Source organism: Oryzias latipes, chromosome 11 (genome assembly GCF_002234675.1).
Source record: "Oryzias latipes chromosome 11, ASM223467v1".
Classification (NCBI taxonomy): Eukaryota; Metazoa; Chordata; class Actinopteri; order Beloniformes; family Adrianichthyidae; genus Oryzias; species Oryzias latipes.
In genome coordinates, this window is record NC_019869.2 from 19,142,131 (window position 1) to 19,170,011 (window position 27,881).

Genomic DNA, 27,881 nt, shown 5'->3' on the forward strand with positions numbered 1-27,881 from the left:
CCTGCAGAGATCTTCTGCTCTCATAACCCAAAAAAAAAATCTTAAATTTGAGCATATAATTAATTAAAAATTGGACAGAATTTTGTGTAAAGTTGACCTAAATGCATGCAAACTCAGAAATCCCTTTAGTTTTACAGTATTTTAGTTGGACTTCAAAATAAAACTCAAACAGATGGAAGCAGCAGTGATGTGTTCAGATGAACCTGGATTTTAAATTAAACTTTTCCCTTTCCTGCAGCAACTGTACTCTGACTGCAGAGTTTCTGTTTTAGTGTTCTGACGCGTTTTCCGGGTAGTTAAAATGCAACTGAACTCTTTAACACCTCTGCGTTTGAAAGATACAGATGCATGTATGGGCATGCGCAACAGATGCAACGCAACTTTTCATGACCTCATCTTTTTTTCAATAACACGTTCAAGGGGACAATATATACACACCTGTGCGTTTCATCTGCGCACGCGCAGCTTCAGAGTAATACAGAATAACAAAGCTATAGTGAAAACACTTTGAAATTACACTTTAACACTAATTTAAAAAAAAAAAAGAAGAAGAAGACATTTTAATTTATTTTCACACTCGGTTCACGTGGGATTTACGTCACCGTGACGTATTGTCAAAGTCTGGACTCTTATTTTGAAAAGCGCACGCGCTCCTCCGGTTGCATCAGTAACGGACTGTCGTCCTCGGGCGGGGATCCACGCGCGGCTTTCTTGTATCAGTGACTCATTCTTATCCGTGAAGGTGAGTGGAGCGGCTGCACGTGAACGTAGTTAGCCCGTCTCCGTTCAGTTGCGCATGAACGTAGCACGTGCACTTATGATGGGTGAGCCTGGTCTACTCTAGACAGCTCGGGCGTTCTGTGACGGTACCCCATCTGCAGGATGAGGTGGAACCGTGTCAGCGTACTGTGACAGAACAGAGGTTAGTACCGGCCATAGGTACCGGGCCAAGCAGTTTTGATCTACCAAGGACCCGGAAGTAACACTGAACGATAAGGCAAGGCAAGGCAAGTTTATTTGTATAGCACAATTCGTACACAAAGTAATTCAAGGTGCTTCACAAAACAGAAAAATGCATTAAAATCACAATACATCATAGAAATAATCAACGTAAAATTTACTTTAAAAGAAAAGAAAAGAAAAAATAATAATAAACGGAACTGAAACTTTTTATTTATTTATTATTTATATTAAAAAAACCAAAGTTCTGAGAGAAAAATACATCTGCAGGGAGGGAGGAGTTTGGTATCAGACCGAACCTGCTGGTCCGGGTTGCATCAGATCACGTCATCCACCCTGATTTCTGATATGAAGTTCTCCACCAAATCTGCCAGAACATGATGCTCTTCATCATCCTGATGATTATCCTTCAACACCAGGATGATGAACCTCAGTTTGGGTCAGAACAGTCTGGTTCTAGTTCTAGTTAAAACCTTGATAGGGATCAGTTGGCCGGTGCAGAAGCTTCTACATACATGTTTTCACTTCACAAACACCATCGAGACTCAGAAGTCCTGAACTGCAGCCTTCAGGATGACCTGGTTCCACCTTAGCGGTCCTGCTCCTTCCTCAGTTCTTCACAGATCACGACTCCATCGTGCTTTTAGGTGCAGGAACCCAGAGGGCCCAGCAGAACCCCTGGCGGGTCTGCAGCTGTTTATATTCTTCTCTCTGCAGGAGGACCATGTGTGGGATCTGGGCTTTGTTCGGCAGCGATGAGTGCCTGTCGGTCCAGTGCACGTGTGCCATGAAAATCGCCCACAGAGGCCCGGACGCATTCCGCTTCGAGAACGTCAACGGCTTCACCAACTGCTGCTTCGGCTTCCACCGGCTCGCCATCGTGGATCAGCTGTACGGGATGCAGCCGCTGCGCATCAAGAAGTTCCCGTACCTGTGGCTGTGCTACAATGGGGAGATCTACAACCACCACACGGTGAGCCCACCACTTTACTGCCCCTGTCAGGGTTCTGACTTTTTCCTTAGTAACCCCTGTGCTATCCTAGGCATTATAACATTGGGAGTTGGGTCATCTAGACCCCACTAGACAGTGTTCTGAACCTTTTTTTTTCAATGATTTGTGATCTTCACTGGTGTCCATGGATTACATGAAATCTTTCCACCTTTATCCACCTTTGTCATGGTAGGGAGAACACGTCAATGTAAGGGTGGGGTCATCTAAGATAGCACAAGGGATAAAGAGAAAAACCACACAGGAGATGAGAACTTTTGCTAGATTTCTGCAGATGGAGAATCTGTCTGGGACAGGGCGAACTGTCACAGAGGAGTTCTGCCTTCTCAGTGTCTCCAGTCTGGTTTTATTGGTGGCCAGCGTTGATAACATGAAAGTAGGTCATTCAATCAAGCAGTTCAGGAACATCATTTTCTTGTATAATCAGAACTTTTCAGGTCATTGTTTTCTTATTGAAAAATAGAACTTAGACAATCATATCATGGTGATAATAGCATGTAAGCAAATGATAATTACGTAAGCCTAACATCCCTCCCTTTTTATAATTTCAAACGCGTCATAAGTAAACACAGATAAATGGAAGGTACAAACGTGAAACATGGTTTTTAATCATAAGAACGAGGCATCAAAACATCATTTCACCACTTGCTTGTTGAACCTGAACCTTGAACCTGAACCTTGAACCTGAACCTTGAACCGGCCCTCTCTGCAGCTCCAGAAGACTTTTGACTTTGACTTCCAAACCAAAGTGGACGGTGAGGTACTGCTCCATCTCTATGACCGTTTTGGCATTAAAAAAATGGCCTCCCTCCTGGACGGCGTCTTCGCCTTCATCCTGCTGGACACGGCCAACAGAAAGGTGCACCTGGGGAGGGATACCTACGGCGTGCGGCCCTTGTTCAAGCTCCTGACCGACGATGGCTTCCTGGCTGTCTGCTCTGAAGCAAAAGGTGGGCTAGCTGGACGTCCGTGAGCGTCCTCTGAGAGCGTGAGCGTGATGCCGTTGTACTCGCAGGTCTCACCAACATCAGCCACTCCATGAGCGAGGAGGTCAGCATCGAGCCCTTCCTGCCGGGACACATCGAGGTGTTTGACCTGAAGCTGAGCGGGAAGGTCCAGTCCCTTCAGATGGAGCCGTTCCACTGCTGCACGCAGGAGCCGACGCACGCCCTCTACGATCCTCTGCAGACACTTCCTGCAGGTGAGGACGCGCCTGCTGCTGCTCCTGCTGCTCCTGCAGACCTGCTTCTGAAATGGCCTATGTGCAGGTTTGGATGAAGAAACCGTGAAAAGCAACATCAGGAGCCTGCTGGAGAACGCCGTGAGGAAGCGGCTGATGGCCCACCGGCGGATCGGCTGCCTCCTATCAGGTAGGTTCTGTTGTCATCTTTGGTACGCCACGGTGCAGAGAGGGGTCAGGCATCACTTTGTCAGTTTGTAACGATGCTTTTCTCCCAGCTATTTCCACAAACTCCTGATGCATTCAGGCGGCCTATGATCACATCAGGAGTTTGTGCCTTAAGCTTCACTGCCGCCGTGTGCCGTCAGGTGGCCTGGACTCCAGCCTGATCGCCGCTCTGCTCGTGAAGCTGGCCAAAGAGGAGAAGCTGCCGTACAAAATTCAGACGTTTTCCATCGGATCGGAAGATAGTCCGGACATTCTGGCTGCTCGCAAGGTCAGTGTTCCTCTCGTGGGCGTATGAGCGTAGGCCGAGCAGCTCTCCCTCTGTAGCTCCGCCTCTGGATTTTCAGGTGGCGGCACACATTGGCAGCGAGCACCACGAGGTGAACTTCACTGCGGAGGAGGGCATCCGCGCCGTGGAGGAGGTCATTTTCCACCTGGAGACCTATGATATCACCACCATCCGAGCCTCAGTCGGTGAGAGAAGGTCCACTCCACTCAGCAGCAAACCCCCGGTCCGTGAGGAGTCCACGAATCACTTTGATCTCAGGAAAAAGCTGCAGCTTTGTTCAGCTTGATGCTTTGAAGCCTTTATGTCAGCTTCATGACTTCTATATGCGTTCCAGCGACCGCCTTTAATAAAAAAGCTTAGGCAAACATACGTATCTGCGCATTTCAGGATTAAGCATTGAAAGCTTTTGTGTTCATGTGATGCCAAGCAGGTTTTTAAGTCCGTTTTTGGGCTCCAAGCACAAAACGCGCAGACATTGAAAGTGTTTGCGCTGAAAGTTAAATCAGTTGAACTTTGACCAATCAGGGACTTGTATTGGTAGTGATGTACTGGTGGCGTCCTTTTTCATTCACGAAAGTGATCATGAATGAGAGGTTTATGGTAGGTGGCAGACTAACATGGCGCCGGTTTCAACACAACAAAACTTTTCAACTTTTGGTTTTTCTTTTGTTTCTCTCCTCTTAATTTACCGTTTCAATTCAGAATTTTGTTTTTTGGCATTGAGCCTAATTTGACATGGGGGGGGGGGGGGGGCTTTGAGTCCATTGGCTACAGGGACACGATTGTTAATGTTACCTCATTTCCACTCCAGAACAGCATCCGTCATTGGCGCCGCCTGTTTCATCCCTCCTCTGATGTGGCGTTCTGTAGTGATAACCCTTTCCCAAGTTTAATATGTAAAATTAGGTTCAACACAAACACAAATTTGAAGTGAAACTGTAAATTAAGACTAAAGCGAAGGGTGAGAGAAAATAAAAATAAAAAACAAGTCTTTTTTTTTTGGTAAGAGTTTTAGATTTGTAATTAATTTTTAAAAAACTCTTTAATATTCTTTAAGTTTAAAATATAGATATTTTTATTTTTTAAAATTCTACCATTGAAGTTTACATTTTTTACTTTTAAGTTTTATAACTGTTTTTTTTATTTTTTGTTCCAAATTTAAAATCTGGTTTTTCATTTTCTTTAAGCTGATCCTGGTTTGATCCGAGTTAATCTCCTTTTCTTCCAACCATTTTCTGTTAAGTGTATTCACTAATCAGCTTGAAAACTCCTGCTAAACTTTGTAAAAGCAGCTAATCATGTCCAATAGTGGATAAACATCTGCAGAGCAGAGCTTATGATGACGGTTAACAACTGATTGACAGCTAGTAATTACCGGTAGTTAACCGCAGGATTACCAGCTGGTAAAATGAAGGCCTGGTGGACGCTGTTGTCAGAAAAAACTGGTGAACAGCTGGTGAGCAACCTTTTTTCATTTGGAATTTACACCAATGCTGCCTTCAGGGACAACTCAGACCTTTGAGTGGCCCAGAAAATGCATTTTTATATTTCTAATCTTTTTCAGTTTCAACAGCACCATGTTTGAACTTTATTCTGGCAGAAATGCGTGACATTTTTTTTTTACCAATGGTTCAGTTGAACCTGATGACATTGAATCAGAAGGACTGTTGCTGCCGTGATCAGATGTGTCTTTTGTTTGGGGTTGTGCTGACTTCAAAGCTCAGTGATGAACGCTGCGTTGACACATTCCTCTAAGTCGCTTTGCAGTCACAGCTCTGCTGCGTTCAGGTGCCCCTGGGAAAGATTCCCTCTCTTGCATTGGTCTTTCTGGCGCCTCCGTGGCGTGCACGTGGCTGACATGAGAATGTTCGGCCGTCTCCAGGAATGTTTTTGGTGTCCAAGCACATCCGAGAGAAGACGGACAGCGTGGTGATCTTCTCTGGAGAAGGATCTGACGAGCTCACTCAGGGATACATCTACTTCCACAAGGCAGGTGAACGTGCACGCTTGTGCACCTCCTCCCTTCTTAGGTCGAGGCATCTGTGTTGGGGGGGGGCGTACTAACAGGAGGTGTCCCCTCGTTTCCTCCCCCTCAGGCTCCATCTGCCGCAGCAGCAGCTAAGGACAGCGTCCGTCTGCTGAAGGAACTGTACTTGTTTGACGTTCTCCGGGCCGACCGCACCACTGCCGCCCACGGGTAACAGACGTTTGGCCGGGCCTAGAGCGTTTGGCCGGGCTTCGAGCGTCCCAGCGTCGCACTCCCGGATGTACCATCATTTTATTAAAAACTGTAGGAAATTTCAGCTTCATTTAGCTGGGCAGCTCTTGTAAAAAGCGATTACTCCAAATTGGGTGCAGTAACATGGCAGCCTCACTTCAATTATGTCAGTGAGACTTTTTACAGAAGTTCCTGGTTCAATTCCTCAGGCTGGAGCTCAGGGTTCCCTTTCTGGATCACAGATTTACTGCATACTACCTGTCCCTCCCTGAGAACATGAGAGTTCCTAAGGTCAGTGAACTCACCGCACATCCTCCTGCCTGAGGGAAGATCTGGGTCTGATTTGATGTTCGTTCTGTCAGGATGGAGTGGAGAAGCATCTCCTCCGGGATTCTTTCAAAGGTCTCAACCTAATCCCAGAGGAGATCCTGTGGAGGCGGAAGGAGGCCTTCAGTGATGGGATGATGTCCATGAAGAAGTCCTGGTACACCTGTCTGCAGGAGCACCTGGAGGCCATCGTAGGTTTTTCTAAGGGCGTTTGGATCTTCTTCAGAACTTTGTCTAAGCTCAGTTTTCCTGCAGGTCAACGACGACCAGATGGAAAAGGCCTCAAAGACGTTTCCCCACAACCCCCCCACCACCAAAGAGGCCTACTACTTCAGGCAGGTGTTTGAGAAGCTGTACCCGGGCCGAGCTCAGTGGCTCTCCCACTACTGGATGCCGCGCTGGATCGAAGCGGCCGACCCGTCGGCCCGAACCCTGTCCATCTACGAGCCCGACAAGGACCAGTGATGCAGCCTGCTCCTCCTAGAACGTCAGGTGTCGGTTCCTTCTGTCATCTGCAGGTTTATGGAGGGACTTCTTAGATCAGGTGGTTCTTCTGATGCTCTGGGAAATTCTTACCTTTTGCTTGTCCTTCTGTTCCTGCAAAAGATGATGGAAACTGGAGGAGGAAGTGTCATGGTGTGGGTGTCTAATGCTCTTGGCCAGCAAAGTGCAAAAAATGTGCTCATGTGGGGGTCAGAACCAGAGACTCACCTGTCTGTCCAGGTACGAGTGTCCTTCAGTGGTTGATCCACGTTTCTGGTTCTGCTTGGTTTCAGCTGCTCCTCATGGTTCTGCTGATAGCTTGTTGGACCTTCATCCTCAGAGCTGCTGTCTCCAATGTCTTTTTGTTTTTGAGGATCTTGTTCTGCAGAAACGTCTGTCTTCTGCCTAAATCTTTGAATAAATTTTTTCCCCTCAACTCAGAACTTTGTCTCACCTCAACGCCTGCAAACACACACAGACACAACCTGAGCCTCACACAGCTCAGATTCGAGTTTGAAATGAATGCAGTAGGAGGTCCCACTAGTGAAATAAAAAAAATTAAAAGCTGCAGAGGTTACCTGGAGGTGGAGCTGAATGTTTCTGGAAACAGGAACTGTCTGGGATTTGAACTTTAGACCTTCATGTTGGAGCAAAACAAGAGAACATTTTTATCTTCATCTCCTTATAGGATCATCTTCATCCAAAGTAAATGCTTCTGCTCCTCCTCCTTGCCGCTTCATCTGATCAGGACTAATCCTCACAAGGACAAAAAAAACCCTCACATTTCTCCTCAAAAGGTGAAACTCAATAGTATCTCTGTCTGAATAAATCCAGAAGTCCTCCTTAGTTTGTGAAAGTCATGACAGAACCAAGTTCAGAGAGCTTCTGCAACAGCATGCTGGGATGTACTATGGAGTCTTAGCATGTGTTTTGGATAGTATTTGATCCTAACACCTGCATCTTTAATGATTAAACTTGATGTCCATAGCCGTGAGGAGGAGATGGACCTTCACTGCAGAGGTTTGTGGATCTGCTCTGATCCAGAATTGAGGTGCTCGGGTCCGTCTTAGTGCGATTTTGTCTCTCTGTAGCAGCCAAATGATGAAGTTCACTCAAAAAAAGCATCTCAGAAGAAGATCCTCAGCCTTCTTTGTTTTTTTTTTTATTACCACAGATTTTTTGACAGACATAAACAGCAGAACACAGATGGAGAACTTCAAGTGCAGTCTGTGGCGTCGCTCTGCTGCTTCCTTCACAGCAAAGGCGCCGTTGGAGTTCAGAAAACAAGGAATGATCAAAAAAACGAGCAGCAGACCTGCTCCACATCCAGAAGATGATGTGCTGATCAGAGGTGGAGGGAATGATAAAACTCATTCCTCCTTCAGGAGTTTGATCGCCAAGAGTCTCAGCCCTAACAGCAGCCACTGGGGGGGGGGGGGGGGGGGTTCAGGATTGTGATGAACTTTCATTTACACAAACCCGATAAAAAAAGTAAAAACTCAGCCCATATAAAAACCTGACCTCTATAAAACTGTTTGATGAAACATTTTTTAAAAGCTGCTCCTGTGCTTCAAGTAAAATCCGACTGGTCGGTGGCCCGTCCGTTAGCGACCCCCGCCTGTATCAGGAGGACAGCTTGGAGTAGCTGGGGGGCGAGAACTTGCGCTTTAGGTATTTGATGATGTAGAGAGGAAGACAGCTGACAAGTGTGATGGCAGACACCTTCCACAGGAAAGGCCAGGTGGTGATGTAGGAGCGATCTGGAGGAACATCAAAAACAGTCAGACTGCTGCAGAGGGGGCTGTGATTGGTGGGGCTAGGGGGGGGGCACAGAGGAACCATGCAGAAGTGTGTACGGAGCGGAAATGAAGAGGATAAGCGTGATCATGCGTCATGTTAACATCAAATCAGCATTTATCTAAGGCTCCTCCCCCTCTCGGACAGTCCCGGAAAATGCTGATACCCCTTCCTCTGCACTTCATCAGGTTTGGTCTGGATCAGGCCAAACCTAAACCTGGACCATACCAAAACCAAACCTCCCGGAAACGTCTGTCTGTGGACCAGCTCCTTTATAAAGGCGCATTGCATTTTACACCAACCAACACTAGATGGCGGTACAAGTTCTTTCAGTTTGAACAGTCTCCATGGCGATGAATGATGCTTTCCCTAAACTTTTTAGCTCATCTTTCCGGATGCACATGTGTGCATTTTTAAAAATTTAAATAAAGGTTTGTTTAAATCCAAAACTCATTCTTCCAAACTGAAAAACCCAGGAATGTCATCTGTCGACCTGTGATGAGGAGATAAAACGCCATGAACCTACCAAGCAAAGTTTTGGCGGACAACCTGCCTGTGCCTGCAGCAGCACACAGAAGCAGAGGAAACATAAACATAGGCAACCTTTAGGGAAAGAAGTTCAGAAGAAACCTCTTTTGGAAAGAGGATGGAGACCCACCGAAGTACTCGCTGAGGAAGGCGAGCGAGGCGAGGTAGCAGGCCAAGCTAAAGAGCTCGGCCACCACCATAAGCCAGTGCCACGTGCGCACCGTCAGCGCCACCATCAGGAGCTCGGTCAGGATGAGTGCCGTGAAGGAGATGGCCACCACGTGCACAAACTCCGACTCAAACAGCAGCAGCGCGCCGTACATCAAAATGCCACCTGGGGGCGCCAAACACAAGGTTGAACAATTTAAAAGTCAGTCAAACAATGTTTCAAAACTTTCCAGGACTTTTCAAGGAGCAGTTTCCATGTAGATTCACAAAAATCAGATTATGCTTTATTTCTCATATGGAAACATGGAGATCAGACCAAACATCTAACCACAGAGGAGAGGATTGATCAGCATGACAGCGCTGTGATGCATGGAGGTGGAGGAATAATGGTGTGGTTGCAGCTAAAAAAGGGACAGAAAGTTCTCCAGGAACTTCTACAATTCAGCCCAGTCTATTTAAAATCCCTTCAGGCTTTTCTGGAAATCTGGCGCAGGCGAGTCAGGGAGGGGCGCCTCACGTCAGGGTGACACTCATGTCCGGGCGCCGTCGGTATCCCTATCGCTGTTTTATCATAACTGGACTGAGCTCAGCGGCGCATAGCGGGTCACAGAGGAGTTCATAAACAGCATTCCAGCTGTTCCTGCTTCGGTGCGTCTTTAAGCAGCTTTTTCATGGCTGTTGTGGTTGTGGGGGGGGGGGGGGGGGGGTCACGCTCCAGCAGCAGCACAGATCAGCACTTATACAAATATCCATTTACTGCCAAACAAAAGGCCGCATGTGAACGAGGGCGAAGCTGGAAACCCAAGATACTGAGAAACAGACTGAGCTGAAAGGTGGAGGTGTGTGCATTTGTGTGTGTGTGTGTGTGGGGGGGTCATCTCATACAGACCTTGATAGATGCTGATCAAGACCCAGATGAGGAAAGTCTTGAAGGACAGCGACCGGCCCTGAGGGATACAGAACTTTAGCTGTCGGTCTGAAGTAAATAAAGGTGGGTTAGGTGGTGGTGCTGTAGCAGCACCTTGGTCAGGTCTTTGTAAAGCTCCGGGTAAAGCAGAGCCATCTCCGGTTTCACGTCTTGATCCAAAACCAAGGAGAAGACGGGGAACATGGTGAAGATGGTGGCGTACCTGCAGATAAATTCCAGAGAAACCGTCAGCCTTTCTGACATTCCTCAGAGGGGGGAAACATCCAACAAACTGAAACACAAACGTACCCAACCATGAGGAAGCCCTGGTACAGAGGCACAGAGGCGAAGTAGAAAACAGAGGAGAAGACTGCCTGGAGAAGAAAAATAATAATACGAATAATAAGAGTCCAATCAGAAAGGTTTTGGAGGAAACCACCACCCTGGAAGAGCCTGAGGACTTCACCTGCATGGTGGAGATGATCATCCCTCTGTGCATGACGAACTGGCCGAGCGCCGCTGAGCGCTTGTAGCTGTTCCTGCCGTGAACCATGAGGAGGCGGCCCACATGTCTGAACTGTGTGATGGAGAAGTCTGCAGCCAGGGACGCCTGCTTCCCCTCCTGCAAAATAAGCAGCAGCTGAAGGACAACCGGAGGAGTTTTAACCCCGCCAAGATAAGTCACCAGTTTCGTCCATCCAGCCTTTTTACCTTAAAAGCTGCACACGAATCGTCTACCTACCTTTCCTTCGATGCCGATGCCGCAGTCGGCCGCCTGGATCATGCTGACATCGTTTCCGCCGTCGCCTGTGACCAGAGAGGAGCATTTTAGAGAGGCGCGTTTAAGGCGCAGACTCCCCCCGGATCGGCCGTCTCACCAATGGCGCAGGTTCTGTTGGCCGTGTGCTGCTGCAGCAGCGTGACGATCTGGGCCTTCTGCGTGGGGGAGCAGCGGCAGCAGACCACCGCCGGACACTGACAGGCCAACTCCACGAACTCGTGCTCGTAATACCGCAGGCACACCTGATAAAGTATTGTCTTTAGGAACGACCTCAGATATTTTTTATTGATCTTTGCAGATGCCTCTCTGAACTGTTTTTGCTATGCAGCGCCCCTCAGTCAGGGGGGGGGGGTGCATTTCTGTACCTCCAAGGAGTCTCCAGAGATGACCAGAGCACAGTCATGCTTCCTCCTGAAGGCATTGAGCTCCAGGTGGGCCTCCCCTCGGTTTGACACCTGTACAAGTCAGCAACAGGTCAACTAGCAACACCAAGTAGATGAAAACGCTTAAAGAATGGGGGCTGGGGGGGGCTTACCGATCTGAAGACGTGGATGTCCTGGCTCCTGGACACCAAATGGGAGCTTTTGGCGATGCATGTCGCTGTTTCCAGCTTGTCTCCTGTCAGCATCCAGATCTGAGGAAATGAAGAGAAAGCTGTAGAGAAGCAAGATGCTTTGCAGTATGGGGCCTTTTATAGTCCCAGCACCGGGGCTAACTGCCCACCCAGGTTAGACCAACTGGTCATCCTGAGCTCTCTGTTCGCGTTCTTCCAAGAAGATAAACTCAAGGTATTTCAGATGTGCTGATGACCATGGGGACTAGAATCTCTGTGTGCAGTTATCAAAGTTTGATGACTACTTTTAATAAAGTAGCTCTGTGTCCCCCCACACACACACCTTGATGCCGGCGTTCCTCAGCAGCTCCAGAGTGGGCCTCACGTCCGCCTGCAGCTGGTCCTCCACTCCAGTCAGACACAGAAGCTCCATCTCCCTCTCCAGACTCTCCACCACCGCTGCCACCTTCAGCGCGCGGTCGTGGAGGCTCAGCTTGGCCTGACTGTAGCGGCTCTGCACAGAGGAGGACATGCGCTCAGAGCTGAACTGAATGTTGGGAATTTCTTCACACAGGTTTGTGATTGACCGTCCACACCTCAAAGTCCTGATACTGCTCCTCAGACAGAGACTTCTTGGCCACCACTAGAGTTCTCAGGCCCTCCCTGGCCATGTTCCCACACTGACAGAGAGCAGAGAGGTGACAGGTGAGATCCTCCAACAGCTCTTGGCTTTATTTCTACGTATGAAATCCTAACGCATGAACACAAACGCAGAGCAGGCAGCCTCCTGTGTCTGGCAGACAGCCGTCATTAACAGCAACTAAATCAATCAATGCAGAATAACAACCCCCCCATGACGTTCAGAGGACGCAGACGCTTCATTTCTGATATGAAACACCGATGGCTCTAATCGGCCTTGTTGATTGGTTATTGACATACAGAGACAGTGTCAGATCCCACATTGCTCCATGGGTCAGGAATATGACAGACTAATTACTTCAGCTCTATCTGGGTCACTAATTAAATCAAAAGCCCCCCCCTCCCGGTGCCAAATAACTCAATAATGCCAATACGATGATGTGAAGATATGAAGCTGTGGATGATCCCAACATGACGCCGCATCACTGAAGCCCTTTGGAGGACATGAAGTCCAGATGCAGAGAGAAAACTTCATGATCTGCGTCCAGAATAGGCTCAAAACACCCAGACCACGATAGCAGTGACCCCCTTCATCATGTGGGACGGTCCTGAAGGGGGCTTCCACATCAACTCAGTGTAATCTGAGGACCCACTCATAGGGGTGGAGCAGCAATGTAGAAGGTGATAAAGGAAAAGCAATTTATGTCTGTTACAGTTTGAAAAAACCATTGACTGCATGAAAACTGGACCGAGTGACCCCTCCTTCCTCACGTTCCAAAGAGGAAGTACCCAATGGTTCCAAGAAGCCAAAATCCCAAAGACTTCTATTGAGAAATAAACAGCTTTACTCAGTCATTCTATTGGTCAGAATAACCATTCATGCTCTGCTACCTTTATTAAACATTTTCTAGCCAATTCTAATTTTTAATCATATTTTTTCTTTAATGCAAGTTGTTCAAGTTATAAACTGACCAGTCAGATGCCTCAATAAAAGTAAGTGGTGTCTGCTGAACCCCACATCCAACATTTAAAACATTTAACAGATTCCGTGTTGCCCGCTTTCAGAGGTAGGGGCGTGAACTTCCAACAAGCTCACTCCTGATTGGCGAAGTTGGTTGCCATAGAAATGTGGACTCAGACTGAATCGAACCAATCACTCTATACTGATGACATCTGCCTCCAACATGGTGGCGTCCGTATAACGAAAAAATGGCGACTGACCTGACTTCATTTGGAAGCTGATGTAAGCCATTTTGTATGGGTGATGTCACCCTTACTTGGTCCATTTCTCATGTACAGTCAAGGGGAAAAAACGATTTTCTCTTAAATTTCTTCCCAACTGTCGTTTTGGCACGTAGCAAGACGATCTGATCTGATTAGACGGAACCAATCAGCATGAAGCTGCTCGTCTGCGATTGGCTGGTTTTGTAGCACATTTCTCAGGCTTGAGAAAACAAATAGATGAGATTGAACAAGTGAGAGTGAGGTGTGAAAATGGAACAATATTAAATGGATTTACAAAGGTTGCAAATGCCAACGAAAATTTTGCAACCAAAGAAACCAAATTTGAAAGCAAGTTTTGTTTAAATTTTAGTGGCACCAAACTCTCTGAGACATTGAAGCCTGGAATGACTTTAACAACATCTGCAGGTTCTGCTGAAGTAAAGAGTTTTTACCTCCTCTTCCAGCCAGTCATTGTACTGAACGATGCTCGCCATGGCAACGTCAGCCCCTTTCATGTAGAAAGTGATTTCTCCTGTGGACTCCTCCTACAGCAAAGAAGGCTCAGATCAGTGGTTTACACTTCTCAGGGGTGGGTCACACAGGCGCTCCGGCAGAGCAGCCTTCTTTCTTTGTCCACTGAAGGACTAACACACACAACGAGGTTCTCACCCGGACAATGATGCCCATCCTTTTGCTCTCTGAGGTGAAGGGGAAGATCTGCAGGATGTGAAAGGAGAGGATCTGTCCAGATGGAGTCTTCAGCTGGAGGGAGGTCAGGTCTCTGTTGACCAGAGTCAGGCCGACGCTCTCTGTCCACCGGACCAGCGCCACCTGAGAAAGCACAAAGCGGACCTCCGTGAGCACTGTAATCTCCAACCCCAATCAGGTTATAAGAAAAAAAAAGGGAAAACATCCTGTATACATCTACTTCATACCAAAAAGGGAGGCGTCTCCTCCCAGAAACTTTTTCATACATCCCATCTTTTTCATACACCATGATTCAGCTACACATAAGACCCCCCCCACCACCTCCTTCCAGGAACTGACCCTATCACCAGAGAGGACTCAGCTGACCTTAAAACAACTCACAGTGACTTACAAACTGGGACTTCCTGTTAATACCTCAGCCCCCACCCCTGCACACACTTTATCAAAAGATCTGCTTATGTTTACTGAGAACAGGGGACTTCATTGATAGTATAAATGCAGCTGTTATATCCGTTTTGCAGAAAGAAAAAAGATGGCGTACTCAGAGCAGAGTGGACTGATCCGACAAGCTGACTTTAATGGTAATGGTAGGTTTGAACCTCAAAACTCAAGAATTGAAATTAATTTGCAACATTTAAGTATGGTAAAAAAAAAACAAAGAAACAATTTACTAGAGATTGAACATTTCCAGCTGTTTCCTGTCAGAAACCTTGGACTGCAAACGTCTGCTTTACCTCATCTGGACTGGAGGCCTGGTAGGTGCGGTTGTCATCAGTGAAGTCCTGGTCGGCCTCTGCGGACTCCGTCTCCCCGTTCCCGTGCGACTCGTACACAGGAGTCACGTTGTGGCACAAGGCGATGGCCTTCACAGCTTCGTGGATGCGGCTGCTGACACTCTTACGGACTCTGGGGCCCGCTGTCTGGCTCTTCCCTGACGGTGTGGTGCCGCCTGTTGTAGAGGAACTTGCTTGATGGGTCACCTTGGGCAACAACAAGTGAGTGCAGGTTAGGTTATGGAGATCCCAAAGGATATGACCTTCTGAATGCACCAGACTTGCTTCAGTCTTTCACCAGCACTAATCAGACTGGCAGCATGCAATCGGGGGCGCCACACTGCCCTAAAGTGGAGGACTCTCACCAGTCATTAACTATCCAGTATGTGGATAAAGTAGGAAGTTAGCTGACTGCGCCGACCTGGAGTGACTCAGATGTAAACCAGATGCTGCCAGCAGGAAGCAGCTTCTGTCTAAATACCATTAAAGTCAGCTGTCCCTCAAACTGAACTGTTTATCCAGGTGAACTGATGGTGGAGCCACTACCATGACAACACCCAACACAGAACTTTCCACCTGAACAGTCTAAAGTGTCTTTCATACACCCCTGCCCCTTTTGGTTTGGCTTTCTCTCTCACACAGTCTAAGGGAGAAAAGCAGCAACTCCTGCAAGTCCTGCAAGATTACTATACATAAAATAGCCAAAACATTTTACCCAGCAGCCATTTGTGTGCTACACACAGGATTCTTGCTTCTTCAGATTCAAGCTGGAGGCCCCCCATGAAAACAGCTTAAAAAAATGTGGCTAAAAGATGAGACCGTTTTGTGTTCTTCCAAGGATAAAAGTGTCAGTTTGGGACATTTCACTGCATAAAGCTGTACTTCTGTGTGTTCTGGATGCGTTTTCTGTAGCTGCTGTAGCAGCCCAGTGACCACTCGGCTGTGTTTCATTAGCGGAGATGTGACAGGAGGATGCGGGACAGATGGTCCCGGTCCCAGCAGCTGCTCTGGAGCGGGCCAACAGCAAACAATGTCATTCTGTCAGACTGCAGCTCCAAGGAGGAGGAAGAGGAGTCTCTGAGGGGCCCTGCATGATGAATGAGCAGTATGGGCTTATTTCCTGGAAGTCTTTAGCTTAATATAAAAATGGTTTTAAAAAATGAGATGGACGGGCAAAATATTGTATTGTTTTTGTAATTTATTGCATCTGCTCACAAGGGCAAAGGTGTTAATCAACTTTCGACACTCAACTTTTCTGGAGCCTTAAACTGTTCACAGAAACTAGGAATAAACTAGTTTCTCTGAGTTTAAACACCCAATTCAATGAAAATCGTGTTTTGGGCGTTTTTAACATGTTCTTGTAGCATTTTTCTGATGATGTAAAGAAAATTAAGCTTCCAGCTCTCAGCAACGGGGAGGGGAAGAGGTAGTGGGGTTGATTTGCACCAACGCCCCAACCTGCAACTCAGAGGTGAATTTCTAATCAACCACTGCCGTGCAACAGAAACTGTTATAGAAAATGACTTAATTTAGCTATAAATGACATTATCATAACTAAAAGACCACTGGAAACACTTTTAAAATAGATCAAAAGGTGTTCTGAGTACGTCTTTAAAGCTCAGGCTCACCTGGGCACTCACCTGTCCGTAAGACCGCACGATGTGGCTCTGGATCTCATCCATGGTGTCCGCCCCGTACGACACCGTTCCCAAGTGCAGCCGCTTGAACACCATCTCATTTTGTGTCAGAGTCCCTGCAGTTTAGACCAGGTGAGACATTACAGGTCTGGTGTCTGCCACACAGGCCCTATCAAAGCTCTGCAGATGATCCAAACGCCTCGGCAACAGGAAGCCCCAGCAGAGGTGTGATCAGCTGATGGGGCTTCCTGGGGCTGCAACAGATTCAGACCCCTTAAACACATCTAGGTAAAATCGGACTAAAAAGGTCACTCCTAGAATTCATCAGTGTTCAAGATCTGACTGATCAGTGTAGCTGATCATTAGAATGATGAACCGGTTCTTCTACCACCAGAGGGTTGCTTCTCCGTCCGAATATCAGGAGTTAAGGAGCTCAGAGAGGCTCTGAGGGGAACACATCACAGACACCGATGCCTCATCTCCGCTGCAATGCTTCCACTGCAGATGTGCAGCAGCTGGGCAGGGACTTTGTGGGACAGGTGGACCTCAGCTGGACTCGTGTCAGATAACCTCACGTGGATCTCAGTTCAGCTGAAAGTTTTTTTTGTATGCATTTCAAATAAACTATAAAACAAACATTACTGAGAAGCTGGACAGTTTAAAACAGGAACTGCAGCGTGTCAGCATACCAGTTTTGTCTGTCAGCAGGTAGACCAGTCGGCCCAGTTCCTCTGGGATGGTGCTGGTTCTGACCACAGTACCAGGGATGCTCTCGTCTTTCATGATCATCCAGCCGTACGCAGACTTCCCCATGTCCAAGTTGACCCGCAAACTACACAGACAGCAGGTCGTGTTTAGAGGGGAAGGAGAGGAACCGGATCGGGGTCTCTTCTACAGGGGTGTGACCAGAACCACACTATTGGGTCTTTCAGATCCACACAGTACCTGATGGGGATGATGTAGGAAAACAGCACCACAAATCGGAAGAGGTTTCTGAACCAAGGACCCACAAATCCTTGCAGCGCAACCATGACGATGGAGAGAACCACCTGGGCCAAGAACAGGGCTTTGGTGAGGCGGTTCAGCTCTAGGTCCAGAAGGCCGACCTGCAGAGACAAGAGGTCAAAGGTCAGAGATGCGTCTTCCTCTTCCCGCATCACACTGCTCACACGAGACTCAAGGATTTCAAAAGAATAAAAACATCAGCTCCAATGTGTCTCACAGCATCACGTCCTATTGCCATGGCAACTCATAACAAAGCAGTCACACAGCTTTCATAACACTTTTGGTGGGCAGAAGCAGCAAGAAAACATGATGGTCAGATAATAAAACAGCAGTATTTAGAGGGGGGGGCATTTTTACCCTGCCTCCCTGTCCGTCCTGCAGGAGCTGCTGCCACCAAACCCTGCAGGATCTTCTTGACCAAAATTTTCGGACACGTTTCTTTTTTAACGTTTACTGACTATTCCCCGTCCCAACATGACTACATTTGTATCGCCAAAAATGGTGATCTGGGTTTGTATTGTGTTCAACCACAGGATGTCTTCATTTGGTTGGAACCGGAAGTGACGTCCCACTCAGTCCAGTTCTCTTATATAGCCAGTGCTCCTCACCGTCTATCACCTGAAGCACAAACAACATCACTGTAAAAAAAAACTGAGAGGAGTTGCAGGCCAAACAGGGGTGGGAGGGGTCAGATTTGTCTTTTAATTTTCAAGTGCTTCTGTCTGCCAATAGAGCATGTGGGAAAAAAAGATGTCAGATAAAGAAGCCCCTCCAACACAGAGGCTTTCATGTGATGCACCACGCTTACAAAACAGCACATCACATGCCCCCCTCCCTTAAATAAAGGAGCTGCTCTAAAAAGAAGGAAGGGGGCAGACATAAATAAAGAGCTGAAAAAAAATTCCTTCACTGGCTAAACCCCACACACACACACAAGCACACACACTGCCAAAAGCACTTCCCTGAGGACTGGGCAAGCTCGGGGACCAGTGAGACTGATTTATCCATCTCTGTTAAACTCCCAGTAGCAGAAAGGGAAAGCTGGGGGGGATGAGTGGGGGGGGGGCATGTACCACTGCAAACACCGCTGCAAGCTTCATGGTTGAGCAATTGAGAAAAATGGTGGGTTTGGCAGGTTAAAATGAAGAAAAATTAAGACAAATAAAACGGAGCACGCATGAAAAGGAGAGACGCCCCCTGCCCACCCCACCCAGACAATAGCCGCTCCACATTTTGTGGGCCTTGCAGCGGATCAGATGAAGTCATTATTTATTCAGTCAGGAGAGGTGGGGGCGAGGGGGGTGACTCAATTACCTCAAGAAAAAGATGCTATCGGTGAATAAAAGTGCATTTTTTTTTACTCCTTTGTTCTGCAGGCCATTAAAGTCAAAGGGACGGCTGGATGAGCCGCTCCGGCCCCGACACGTGAGAAACCTGACCAAGAGCCGGAGCCCCCACATGAATATGTATTCAGTCCAGACTCAACAAGATCCAGACTCTAGTCAGAGGTGGGGGTGTGTGAAGGTAGATGCTTCAACTCGGGAAACTGGAGAAAGTCAAGAAAATGAGAAGACAGTGATCTTAAGAGAGCAAACACCGTTCAGTTCCTCAGAGTAATGCCGAGTCACGGGTTAGTGTGTGTGTGTGTGTGTGTGTGTGTGTGTGTGATACCAGCACACACCTCTCTTTTTAACAGTCTCGTTAAAGTCTGTCTGCTCTGACAACAGAGACCCAATTCTCATCAGTCACCTGGTTTGGTGGCGTTTATGGCGTTGTAGGAACCTCCTACAAAATTGAATTACTTTCATCTGTGGAGCTCTTAAAGGCAAAGACTATTGTTGAAAGTGCAGAGTGACAGCAGTAACCTCGCCCCCTTCCAGACTGCTTACAGGTGTGGATCTGTTACGGGTGCACGTCTTTGGAAGAGATCCTAATTACCCTTGGACATGGGAAGGTGCTCACCTTGTTCTTGGCGGAGGAGGTGTTGAGGACGCTGCGGGTCTCCTTCCCCGTGTAGATCACCACCCCGATCACTGTTCCTGCCAGAGACCGACACAAAGAAGGTTAAGGCTGCAGCGAGGCCGAGCTGCCAGCAGCTATGACACCTGAGCTCCTCTGGACGCTCACGAGGGCCGATCGATCCTTCCTTTATCCTCCAGGTTCATTACAGACGCCTCATTACAGAAGACCGATGAGTCATTAATATCAAATGATCCTAATGGAGGCCAAAGGCATGATTACAGCTGAAGAGAAATCGACAAACCCTCAAACAGGCACCAAGGGAAAAGTAGGAAGAAGATGAAGCCTTTTCTTAAGGTCTAACTCCAAAATCACCACACAGTGATAAATGCAGCGAGGACCTCAGGATTAGCATGAGCTCATTTTGGAGACCCGGCCCACAGGCCTCCCCAAAAGCAGCGATACCAGGGGATTATCAGCACAATTATTGGGGGGAGAGTTCTGAAGCATCTGATGAACACACCAGTGAAATTCCAGCTAAACAGAAAGGACTTCTTCTCTCACCAGATGCCACAACCGTGCTGGCCCACAGGGTGTTCTCGATGCTGAGGCTCTCTTGGATCTGAGGGTCCGAGTCCTCCTGCAGGATCACAGACCAGAACATTTAGATTTAACTTCAGCACGTGTTAACTGACGTCATGATGACATCATGCTCAAACAAAAACTGTTTTTTTTCTGGTTTCAATACAAGCCTAGTTCACAATTAAAACACACACTTTCTCATAAATACATAGTTCTGTTATTTACATTTGGGTTTTTTTTGTTCCAATCTCCCAAAACTTTGTGTCCTAAAACCATACTGATATTTGCAGCATCACCTCCAACCCTAACCCTGTTCTGTTTGAGCAAACATTTTTAACTGCTGGGTTAAGAATTCTGCACATTTTCAAAGTATAATATAACTATTGATCATGTTGGTATAATAAATTGTTCCTTTTTTAAAACAGTTTACAAATGTTATAATTGTCCAGAGACTACACAAAAATCATCTGGACTTAGAGGGCAGTGTCCAGTTGGTTGCCAGGTTGCTGTCTAATGTGATGAATAAGAAAAGTGAAACTGCTCCACCGTAGGCTTCAAACTGGGTCGGACCATGACACCCCCCTGCTTTAATAAATGGGAGAGTCTGCTGCTGCAGATCTGTGGGAACCTGGTTTCTTCTCCTGCTAAAGGAGGCTGTGCGCCATGAATCAGCGCAGGAAACGCTCGCCTGGTGTGTGGCCAAGAGTGAAGACGGCCCACAAAGCCCCCCTTTGTACTGGAGCTTCCCTCCCTACGGGGGCTGGACTAATCTGCTGTTAATAAAAGGGGGGGGGGGGGGGGGGCAGCAGCAGGATGGAGAACCTGTTTGTGACATTAGAGGAACGAAGAAGAAGCGCACACAAACCCCGTCATCACAAAGCTGTGTCACCCTCATGTGTCCCCCCGCCACCACCAGAAGGAGCTAAACCAGGAGATAAAGCTGTAATGAAGCGTACCCGCGTGAAGTTCCCCTCGAAGCTGTGAATGTCCAGCTGAGGCTTCTGGGCAAAGACAAAAGCTTTGATGGAGAACAGGTCCTGAGCAGGAGAAACAGACAGAGTTCAGGTTCTCCCTCCTCAAATGCCAACATCACAAGTACTCAGAGTTACAAAAGTAATCAGCCCCCCATGGATGTCCTGTATTCCCCCCACTTTTGCTGTGTCATAAAATGCTGTGATTGGTCAGGATGTTTCACTGAAGGTCAGGTGGTTCCTCTAAGTCAGGGGTGTCAAACTCCAGGCCTCGAGGGCCGACCTCCTGCTGTTTTTTTTTAGAAATCCTGCCTCATCTGCTGTTGATGAACTGGATCAGGTGTGTTTAGCCAATAAGGATCTTCAATGGCAGGTTGGCTAGAAAACATGCAGGACACTGGCCCTTGAGGCCTGGAGTTTGACACCTGTGCTGTAAGTGATGACATGTGCAGGAGGCGAGTTAGGTCTCCGTACCCCCACCGCCGGTAGGCGCTGTGTGCAGCCAACGGCCACCTTCAGCTTCCAGTCAGTTTCCCCATCCAGCTGATCTGTTCGAATGAAGCAGGCACCTGAAAAAAAGAGTAGGTCATCAGCTCCATCAGGACCAGCCTGAAGGGTTCCACACCACACCAAGCAAAAATTTCTCCAGAATCCCCAGCAGACAAAAAGTCTGCCTCTGTGTGATCATGTTTTAGCAGGAGGAAATTGATCAGAAGAAAACCAGCTTTAGGGTAAAACAAGGTCTCCTGCAGATGCTCACTTCCTGTTGCAACATTCAGCCAATTAGGTGCGTCAGCTCCGCCAACAGATCCAAATGGAAACGGTGCGGATCTTTGATGCGCCGTCACTCCAGCAGTCAGATTTGAGCGTTAAACCCTGCACTGCTGGAGCACGGACGTTGTTTTAGCCTCAGAACCATTCCAGCCCGCCCCCCCAATCCAGATGCCCACCTGTCTTCTCAGACGTTCTCAGGAAAACCATGTCTGCAGGAATCCTCTGGTTCTGCAAAAACAGGAATACCACAGAACGAAAACCTCATTTTGGGGGGCAGATATTCAGATACGATACCACATTTTCTCAATATTCCTGCTGCATTCTAATCACGATTTTTAGGCAGTAAATTCGAGAGGTTAGAACATTTTCCCCATTTCAACTGTTTTTATGCAAAACATTTCTAAATAGATGACATTTTTTAAAAAGTGTTTAAAGGGAGAACAGAGGCAACAGAGGAAATCTGAACCCCCCCGTTTTGTCCATTAGGGACAAATCCATCATTCAGCCAACAGGAGGCGGAAACAAATATAGATTCTTCACCTGCTTCATCAATTACAGATAATATGAACTGATTAAAAATCTTAAAACTTACCTTTTCAACAATAATCAGGTCTCCAACTTGTATGTCTGAACTTTTCACCTGAATTTTACCTGGAAGAGAGGGGTGTGTGAAATCAAATATGAGCATCCGTTCAGATATATTTCAATCAAATAAAATCAAACTTCCTCAGAGGTGATTCAGTTCTCCTCACAAACATGAGCTGCTTCTGAGTTTTGCAGCTTAAGATCTCCGTGTTCTAGAGCTTTTCAGGGTCCAATACTCAGGGCCGAGCTTCACTTACTGTTTATCGCTGAGGAAGTGGACCCCACCCCAGGGTGACAAGGGACCCCAAGTTTAGGGGAAAACTAACTGTGTGCTCACGGGATGGAGCATGGCAACTGCTGCAGCATTTTCATGACCTGATCATCTTGCAGCTCTTCATTTGCTCTTGGTTATCCACATTCACTGCATGGACTTTTATCTCTCCTCTAAGCTGCGGCATTTTGGGGTTTTGTGAGGTCAAAGACTAAATCCACATTTGAACAGAAATCCCCTTTCAGACGCTATGAAACGACACAGAAGAAGATCTCTGACCTCTTACGGTCAACTTGCTGTACAGCTGAGAGTTCATGTCTGTGTCCCGCCGACAGCGCCGCACCTCGTCCACCGCCTCCCTCACCATAGTAACGGCCAGCACAAAACCCTAAGAGGCAAAAACAAAGCTTTAATTCTCCTTAAACCTCGTCATCACATTTGAGAGTGAATGGTGGGGTGGGGGTGTTATTTACCAGAGGGGCCCAGTATGTGTACAAATATCCTATTTTCAGTGATGGTACAAATTGGGAGCAGGCCACCACCAGGAAGTAGAGGTTGAGGAAGAACTTGAACTGTTGATAGAGGACCTGAGAAGACAAAACGATGGAAGGAACTTGAGAATGATCAGAAACATGCAGAACTAGACGCTCCAGTCCTGTTAAAAGATGGACTTCAGTCCTCTAAGGTCACGCTGTGAGTGATGCGCGTAATGTTGGGAGCGTGGCGTCCTGTCACAGACAGTCACAGGTGCTGGGATCAATGCCTGATGCTCTGGAGCTAATGAACCCGTTGACCTTTAAGGGAAATGCATCCAGCTAGACTCAATTTGAGTGTCCTTAATAATTCAAGAAGAACAGAGAGAAACGTAGGGTTTTGGTTAGAATATCTACATGTCCAACAGACAGTTGACATTTAATGGCGCGAGCCAAAGGCAGCCTTTTTAATCACGCAGTTGTCCACACTTTAATAAGCTCCTCAGATGGATCTGCACAGACCTGCATGAGTCCAGCTTCACCGAGTCCAAGTCCTCCTTTCTTATCTGGTTCTTTTGTGAAATTGAACTTTTTTTTTATTTACAGGAAACTGGCCAACATTCATATTTGAATGAGTTTAATGAAGTCATTTGGTTTGAACATTTTCTTAAAAACCTGTGATGCTTTCAAACAATCAGCTGGTGAGTTATCACAGTGACCTAATTTGGGGTTTCAGCCAGCCTCGAGCAAATCCTGCATACAAAACACACACTGTAAAGCATGGTGGTGGGGGGTTGATGATGTGCAGCTTAAGGACAATTAGAGGCTCTAGCAAGAGATGAGACACCAGATTTCTAAAAAAAGGTGCAACTCACCCCAGGCACGAAGGTGAGGATGTTATACTTCTGGTTTTTGATGATGTTCTTGGAGTACTTCTCTTCGCATTTCTCCGGGCAGCCGAGCCACACGGTGCGGGCCTTCAGCTCCTTCCTCCTCCGACACAGACGAAGCAGACAGTCGCAGCAGCTGCGGAAGGAGACAGAGAGGCTTTGTGGTGATATCAAGTCGGTAAACACCACGTCTTCTGGGGTGATTTCAGATATGAGCCTGAAGCTCAGGTGGAGTTCACCATGAAAATGCTGAACTGAATGGATGGAAAAGTACAGTAAACCCGGTCCTAGTTTTGGCGCTTGACAATAGTTGTGCCAATCAGCCACACTAAGCACACCTCATTAGGAAATGATATGCACACAATGAGAAACAGAAAACAAACAGAAAGAAAAACTACTAATGCATAGTTTCCATTTTACTGCAACAAATTACTTAAAATGATCCATGTCTACAAAGGAGGCACGCATCTAACAGAAAAGGTGTCCTATTGATTGGTCCACAACATGAAGGGCTCCATCCAACTGGTCAAATGTGTCTTCATTTTTCAATGGACACAAGTCGCAGTGTCCTCCTGGACCTCCCAATTTCCATTAAAACTATTCTGTTCAAATAAAGTTTGAAGATGTTTGCAATCTTCAGATCCACTTCACCATTAAGTCTCATTTGTAGTTGGTTGCGCAGGATCATCTGAAACTGTGGGTTAATGTTCCAGCAGAGGACAGACGGACTCCGACATCCACCTTCGAGCTGGGTGACTTTGTTTGAACCTGCAAACAGGTGGTGGGGGGCTTATCTCCATTATCTGCCATCAAAAGCAAACAGAGCGCGCTTCGTTTCAATGAGAGCGATCTGGTGTGAGCGTGCCGGAGCTGGCACCTGGGGGGCTGCCTGCAGCAGCAGTGTACACCGTCATGCTGGGCGACTTGGCCTTTCCACCTTTTAAGCAAGCTGGCAAAATGTAAAACCAAACACCGACTGTGGGTTTGCGTTGGCTGCAGCGCCCTCAGGCTCTGGGCGCGCCCAGTCCAGATTCATAAGAGCCGTTATTTGAGCAAATGAATGCTTTTCAAATAATACGCCGTTTGAACAGTGGCGGCTTATTCGCTTTGAAATATTTGTGTTTTATAATCCCACACTATGCACACAGAAAATTACTGGAAAGCATCAAACTGTGAAAAATCCGATTTGTTCATTAGTGGGGGGCTGAGGGGGGATCAATATGCAGCTGCAGCCACCCGACCCCAGCTCATACATGAGCGTGCGTCAGTGGGATCACACGCAGGACAAACATTTGTTCATAAATGTTCAGCTCTGCTGTTCTGCCGTAAACAAACAGACGAGCGTCTTTAGAGGACAGAACCTGTCAGACGGATCCGGGCCCACATCTCCGTCCCGTTTGACCTGAAAGTCTTTTTGGACTGATGATGCGCAGCGAGGGACTCGACAAAAAAACACACGCCCTCATCCCCCTGTTTGCACGTCATGCACAACTGCTGGTGCGTTCGAAATCCACACCGATCGTCAAAAAGCAAACTTACTGACATTATAACGCGCATGGAATCAATGCATGATCAAACACCAACCCCCCCCCCCACCCCCCCACCCCTCAGGAGAGGGAGAGGAGGAGCATTCCCCTCAGTAGAGTGGGACAGCATACCTGCCACAGAGCAGCTTCCACGCCCCAAGCAGGAGCCAGCCCAGGCCCCGTCGCCTCTGGGCCAGCCGGGCCCGCGGCAGCGTCTGGTAGTCGCTTTCTTCGTTCTCAAAGGCTTCCTCCGACATCATCAGAGGCATCTCATCCAGGATGGATGAATCATCTTCTACAGAGAATCTGGAAGACAGGAGGAGAGGGCTCAGAAATGATGCAGTTCTTGAACATGTCACACCAGGCCAGAGGAAGGGACCAGAGGAAAAGCTCAAACACAGACAGGGGGACAGGGTGGGAGGAAGGACAGAACGCCATCATCAGTTTCTGCTTCATTGCCATTGCTCTTCTTAAGCAGAGCTGTCTGAATCTGAAGGTTTTCTAACAGCATCCTAACAGAGACTATGAAAAATCTTCACAACCACAGTAACTACACATCCATCAACCTTCACATCTGCACCGACAGCATAAAAGATTCTGGCCCGATTTTTAAGTAAACCCTGAGATGAACTGTCTAAAACTCCAGCAGCAACCAGATCTTAGCTCATCACCAGAACCACATGTTTTGCCCTTCATCTGACTAAAAATAGATAGAAATAAGGAACTGATGAGTCTGTTTCTAAACATTCAGCAGTTAAGAAAAACACAATTCAATGTAAACGAGACATATTTAGACCCATTCGAGCAAAATTTACACCAGTTTTTTTTCTTCAGAAAAAAGCACCATTATGTCACCGGGGTCCATCATGACAGACTGTTGGACTATGCAGGAACTGCAAAGTGCTTCCTATTGGTCACAAGCTATGGTTGCACTGGATAATACAAATACTTCAAGATGTCATAACAAACAATAGACACTTTTCTGTCACTATTTCACTCCTCATCAGTGTTGACAGGTGTGTGATCTTCCAGCACAGCTGACAGGTGGACTTCTGGTACCTGGTTCTGTCCATCCCTCAGCCTGAAGCTTTCTGAGCTTTTCCTGGTCCAGTCTGAAAAGTGAACACGCTGGTGAGTGACGAGAGCAGACCGGTTCAAAGATTAGGTTTAGACATGTTCAGACTGGGTTCAGAATAGGTTCAGGTGGGTTCAGACTAAATTTTTTACACAGGGTTAGATTGATTAAAAATGGGTTTAGTTGGGTTCTGACCAGGTTAAGACAGGGTTCAGACAGGTTCTGACCAGGTATAAACTGGGATAAATTATGTTTGGAGCGGGTTAAAAAATTGAGATTACATGGATTCTGACTGAGATTAAACTGGGTTTCAATGGGTTTAATCTAATATTCAATTAGATTAGATGGGTTCAAACTGAGATTAAACAGGAATTTCATGGGTTCAGACTTGAGGTTGAACCAGGTTTCAATAGAACAAGATGAAGTTCAGATTCAATGGGTTCAGACTGAGAATAAATTCGAATTTGATGGGTTCAGCCTCAGATTAAACCGGATTTTAATGAGTTCAGACTACGATTAAACAGGATTTGATGGGTTCAGACTACGATTAAACCGGGATACAATGGTTAAATTGGTTTTTAAATGGGATTGGATGGGCCAAATATGGGTTTAAATAGTCTTTGACGGAGTTCATAATGGTTAGGAGTGACTCCAGACCAAGTTAACAACTGTTTTTAGAACGGGTCGTGACTAAATTTACACCATATCGTAACATGTGATCAAACGCCTGAAACATCACGTGACCAAATAAAAAATGACAGCGGAAGCTGAGCGGCTAAAACTGGAGGATAAACGATTGAAACTCGCGGTTTCCAGCAACGGGAGAGCTGGAGGTCATCTATGATTGAACTCTAAAAGGCAACAGTTATCTTAAATGTCTGAGTTTATGTTCTCAGTCGAGGGGACACAAAAACAAAGCTGTCAGGAAGCAACGCAAGCTAAAAGCAGTGCAATGCCAGTGCCACTACATTGCTCCTGGAGCCCGGGAAACAGCCGAGCTGTGACCCTCGGCTGTTTCTCAGCACGCCGGCGCCCCTCGCGCTCCCGTAGGGCCGCTCATACCTCGGCAGTCCGGCGGAGTAGTAGTACGGTAGCCTCTTCGAATTCTTCCGCATCGGATTTAACGGGATGCCGTCAGCCATCTTGGCCGAACAAAGATCGCGTCGTGACGTCAGTTAAACCTCTGAAGCTTTGCGTTGCGTTCACTAGAATCGGAACTTTGGCACTTTAAAAAAATATCTAATTAATTATCAGGTTCAAGGTAGTAAATCAAGTTTTTTCAGCTGAATTTCAGAAGTATATTTTTTACCAAGAAGTCTCATTTGTAAACTTGAGTCAAAAGTTTGCCTTTTTGTATAGTATAA

At 47.0% G+C, this 27,881-nt stretch overlaps 2 protein-coding genes across 7 annotated transcripts; one reads left to right on the forward strand and one right to left on the reverse strand.

Moving 5' to 3' along the window:
- Positions 1 to 625: 625 nt before the first annotated feature.
- Positions 626 to 7,131, forward strand: asns (asparagine synthetase (glutamine-hydrolyzing)). 2 transcript variants are annotated; one of them, XM_011481088.3, is made up of 13 exons: positions 626 to 742; positions 1,678 to 1,933; positions 2,682 to 2,919; positions 2,985 to 3,170; positions 3,238 to 3,339; positions 3,518 to 3,645; positions 3,722 to 3,848; positions 5,546 to 5,652; positions 5,760 to 5,860; positions 6,091 to 6,172; positions 6,244 to 6,399; positions 6,464 to 6,700; positions 6,815 to 7,131. In XM_011481088.3, exons 2-12 carry the CDS (start codon positions 1,685 to 1,687, stop codon positions 6,671 to 6,673), a joined length of 1,686 nt encoding a protein of 561 aa, XP_011479390.1. In that variant the 5' UTR covers positions 626 to 742; positions 1,678 to 1,684; the 3' UTR covers positions 6,674 to 6,700; positions 6,815 to 7,131. The 2 variants fall into 2 exon arrangements, with proteins under 2 accessions (XP_011479390.1, XP_004074161.1); XM_004074113.4 differs by having other exon boundaries at positions 6,464 to 7,131.
- A 699-nt stretch (positions 7,132 to 7,830) lies between these two features.
- atp9b (ATPase phospholipid transporting 9B (putative)) lies at positions 7,831 to 27,692 on the reverse strand. Of its 5 annotated transcripts, XM_023960010.1 has the most exons (31): positions 27,580 to 27,674; positions 26,502 to 26,554; positions 25,575 to 25,748; positions 23,902 to 24,052; positions 23,027 to 23,140; positions 22,833 to 22,941; positions 22,290 to 22,348; positions 21,874 to 21,925; positions 21,398 to 21,492; positions 20,909 to 20,989; positions 19,935 to 20,010; positions 19,374 to 19,450; positions 17,352 to 17,512; positions 17,096 to 17,238; positions 16,398 to 16,522; positions 14,731 to 14,976; positions 13,958 to 14,119; positions 13,741 to 13,833; positions 12,022 to 12,105; positions 11,769 to 11,939; positions 11,408 to 11,506; positions 11,238 to 11,327; positions 10,970 to 11,114; positions 10,834 to 10,898; positions 10,558 to 10,713; positions 10,401 to 10,465; positions 10,206 to 10,314; positions 10,074 to 10,131; positions 9,147 to 9,350; positions 9,015 to 9,047; positions 7,831 to 8,451 (listed from the first exon to the last, which is right to left on the reverse strand). In XM_023960010.1, exons 2-31 carry the CDS (start codon positions 26,513 to 26,515, stop codon positions 8,315 to 8,317), a joined length of 3,348 nt encoding a protein of 1,115 aa, XP_023815778.1. In that variant the 5' UTR covers positions 26,516 to 26,554; positions 27,580 to 27,674; the 3' UTR covers positions 7,831 to 8,314. The 5 variants fall into 5 exon arrangements, with proteins under 5 accessions (XP_023815778.1, XP_023815775.1, XP_023815774.1 ...); XM_023960007.1 differs by lacking the exon at positions 26,502 to 26,554 and having other exon boundaries at positions 16,410 to 16,522; positions 27,580 to 27,692; XM_023960006.1 differs by lacking the exon at positions 26,502 to 26,554 and having other exon boundaries at positions 27,580 to 27,692.
- Between the last annotated feature and the right edge of the window lie 189 nt (positions 27,693 to 27,881).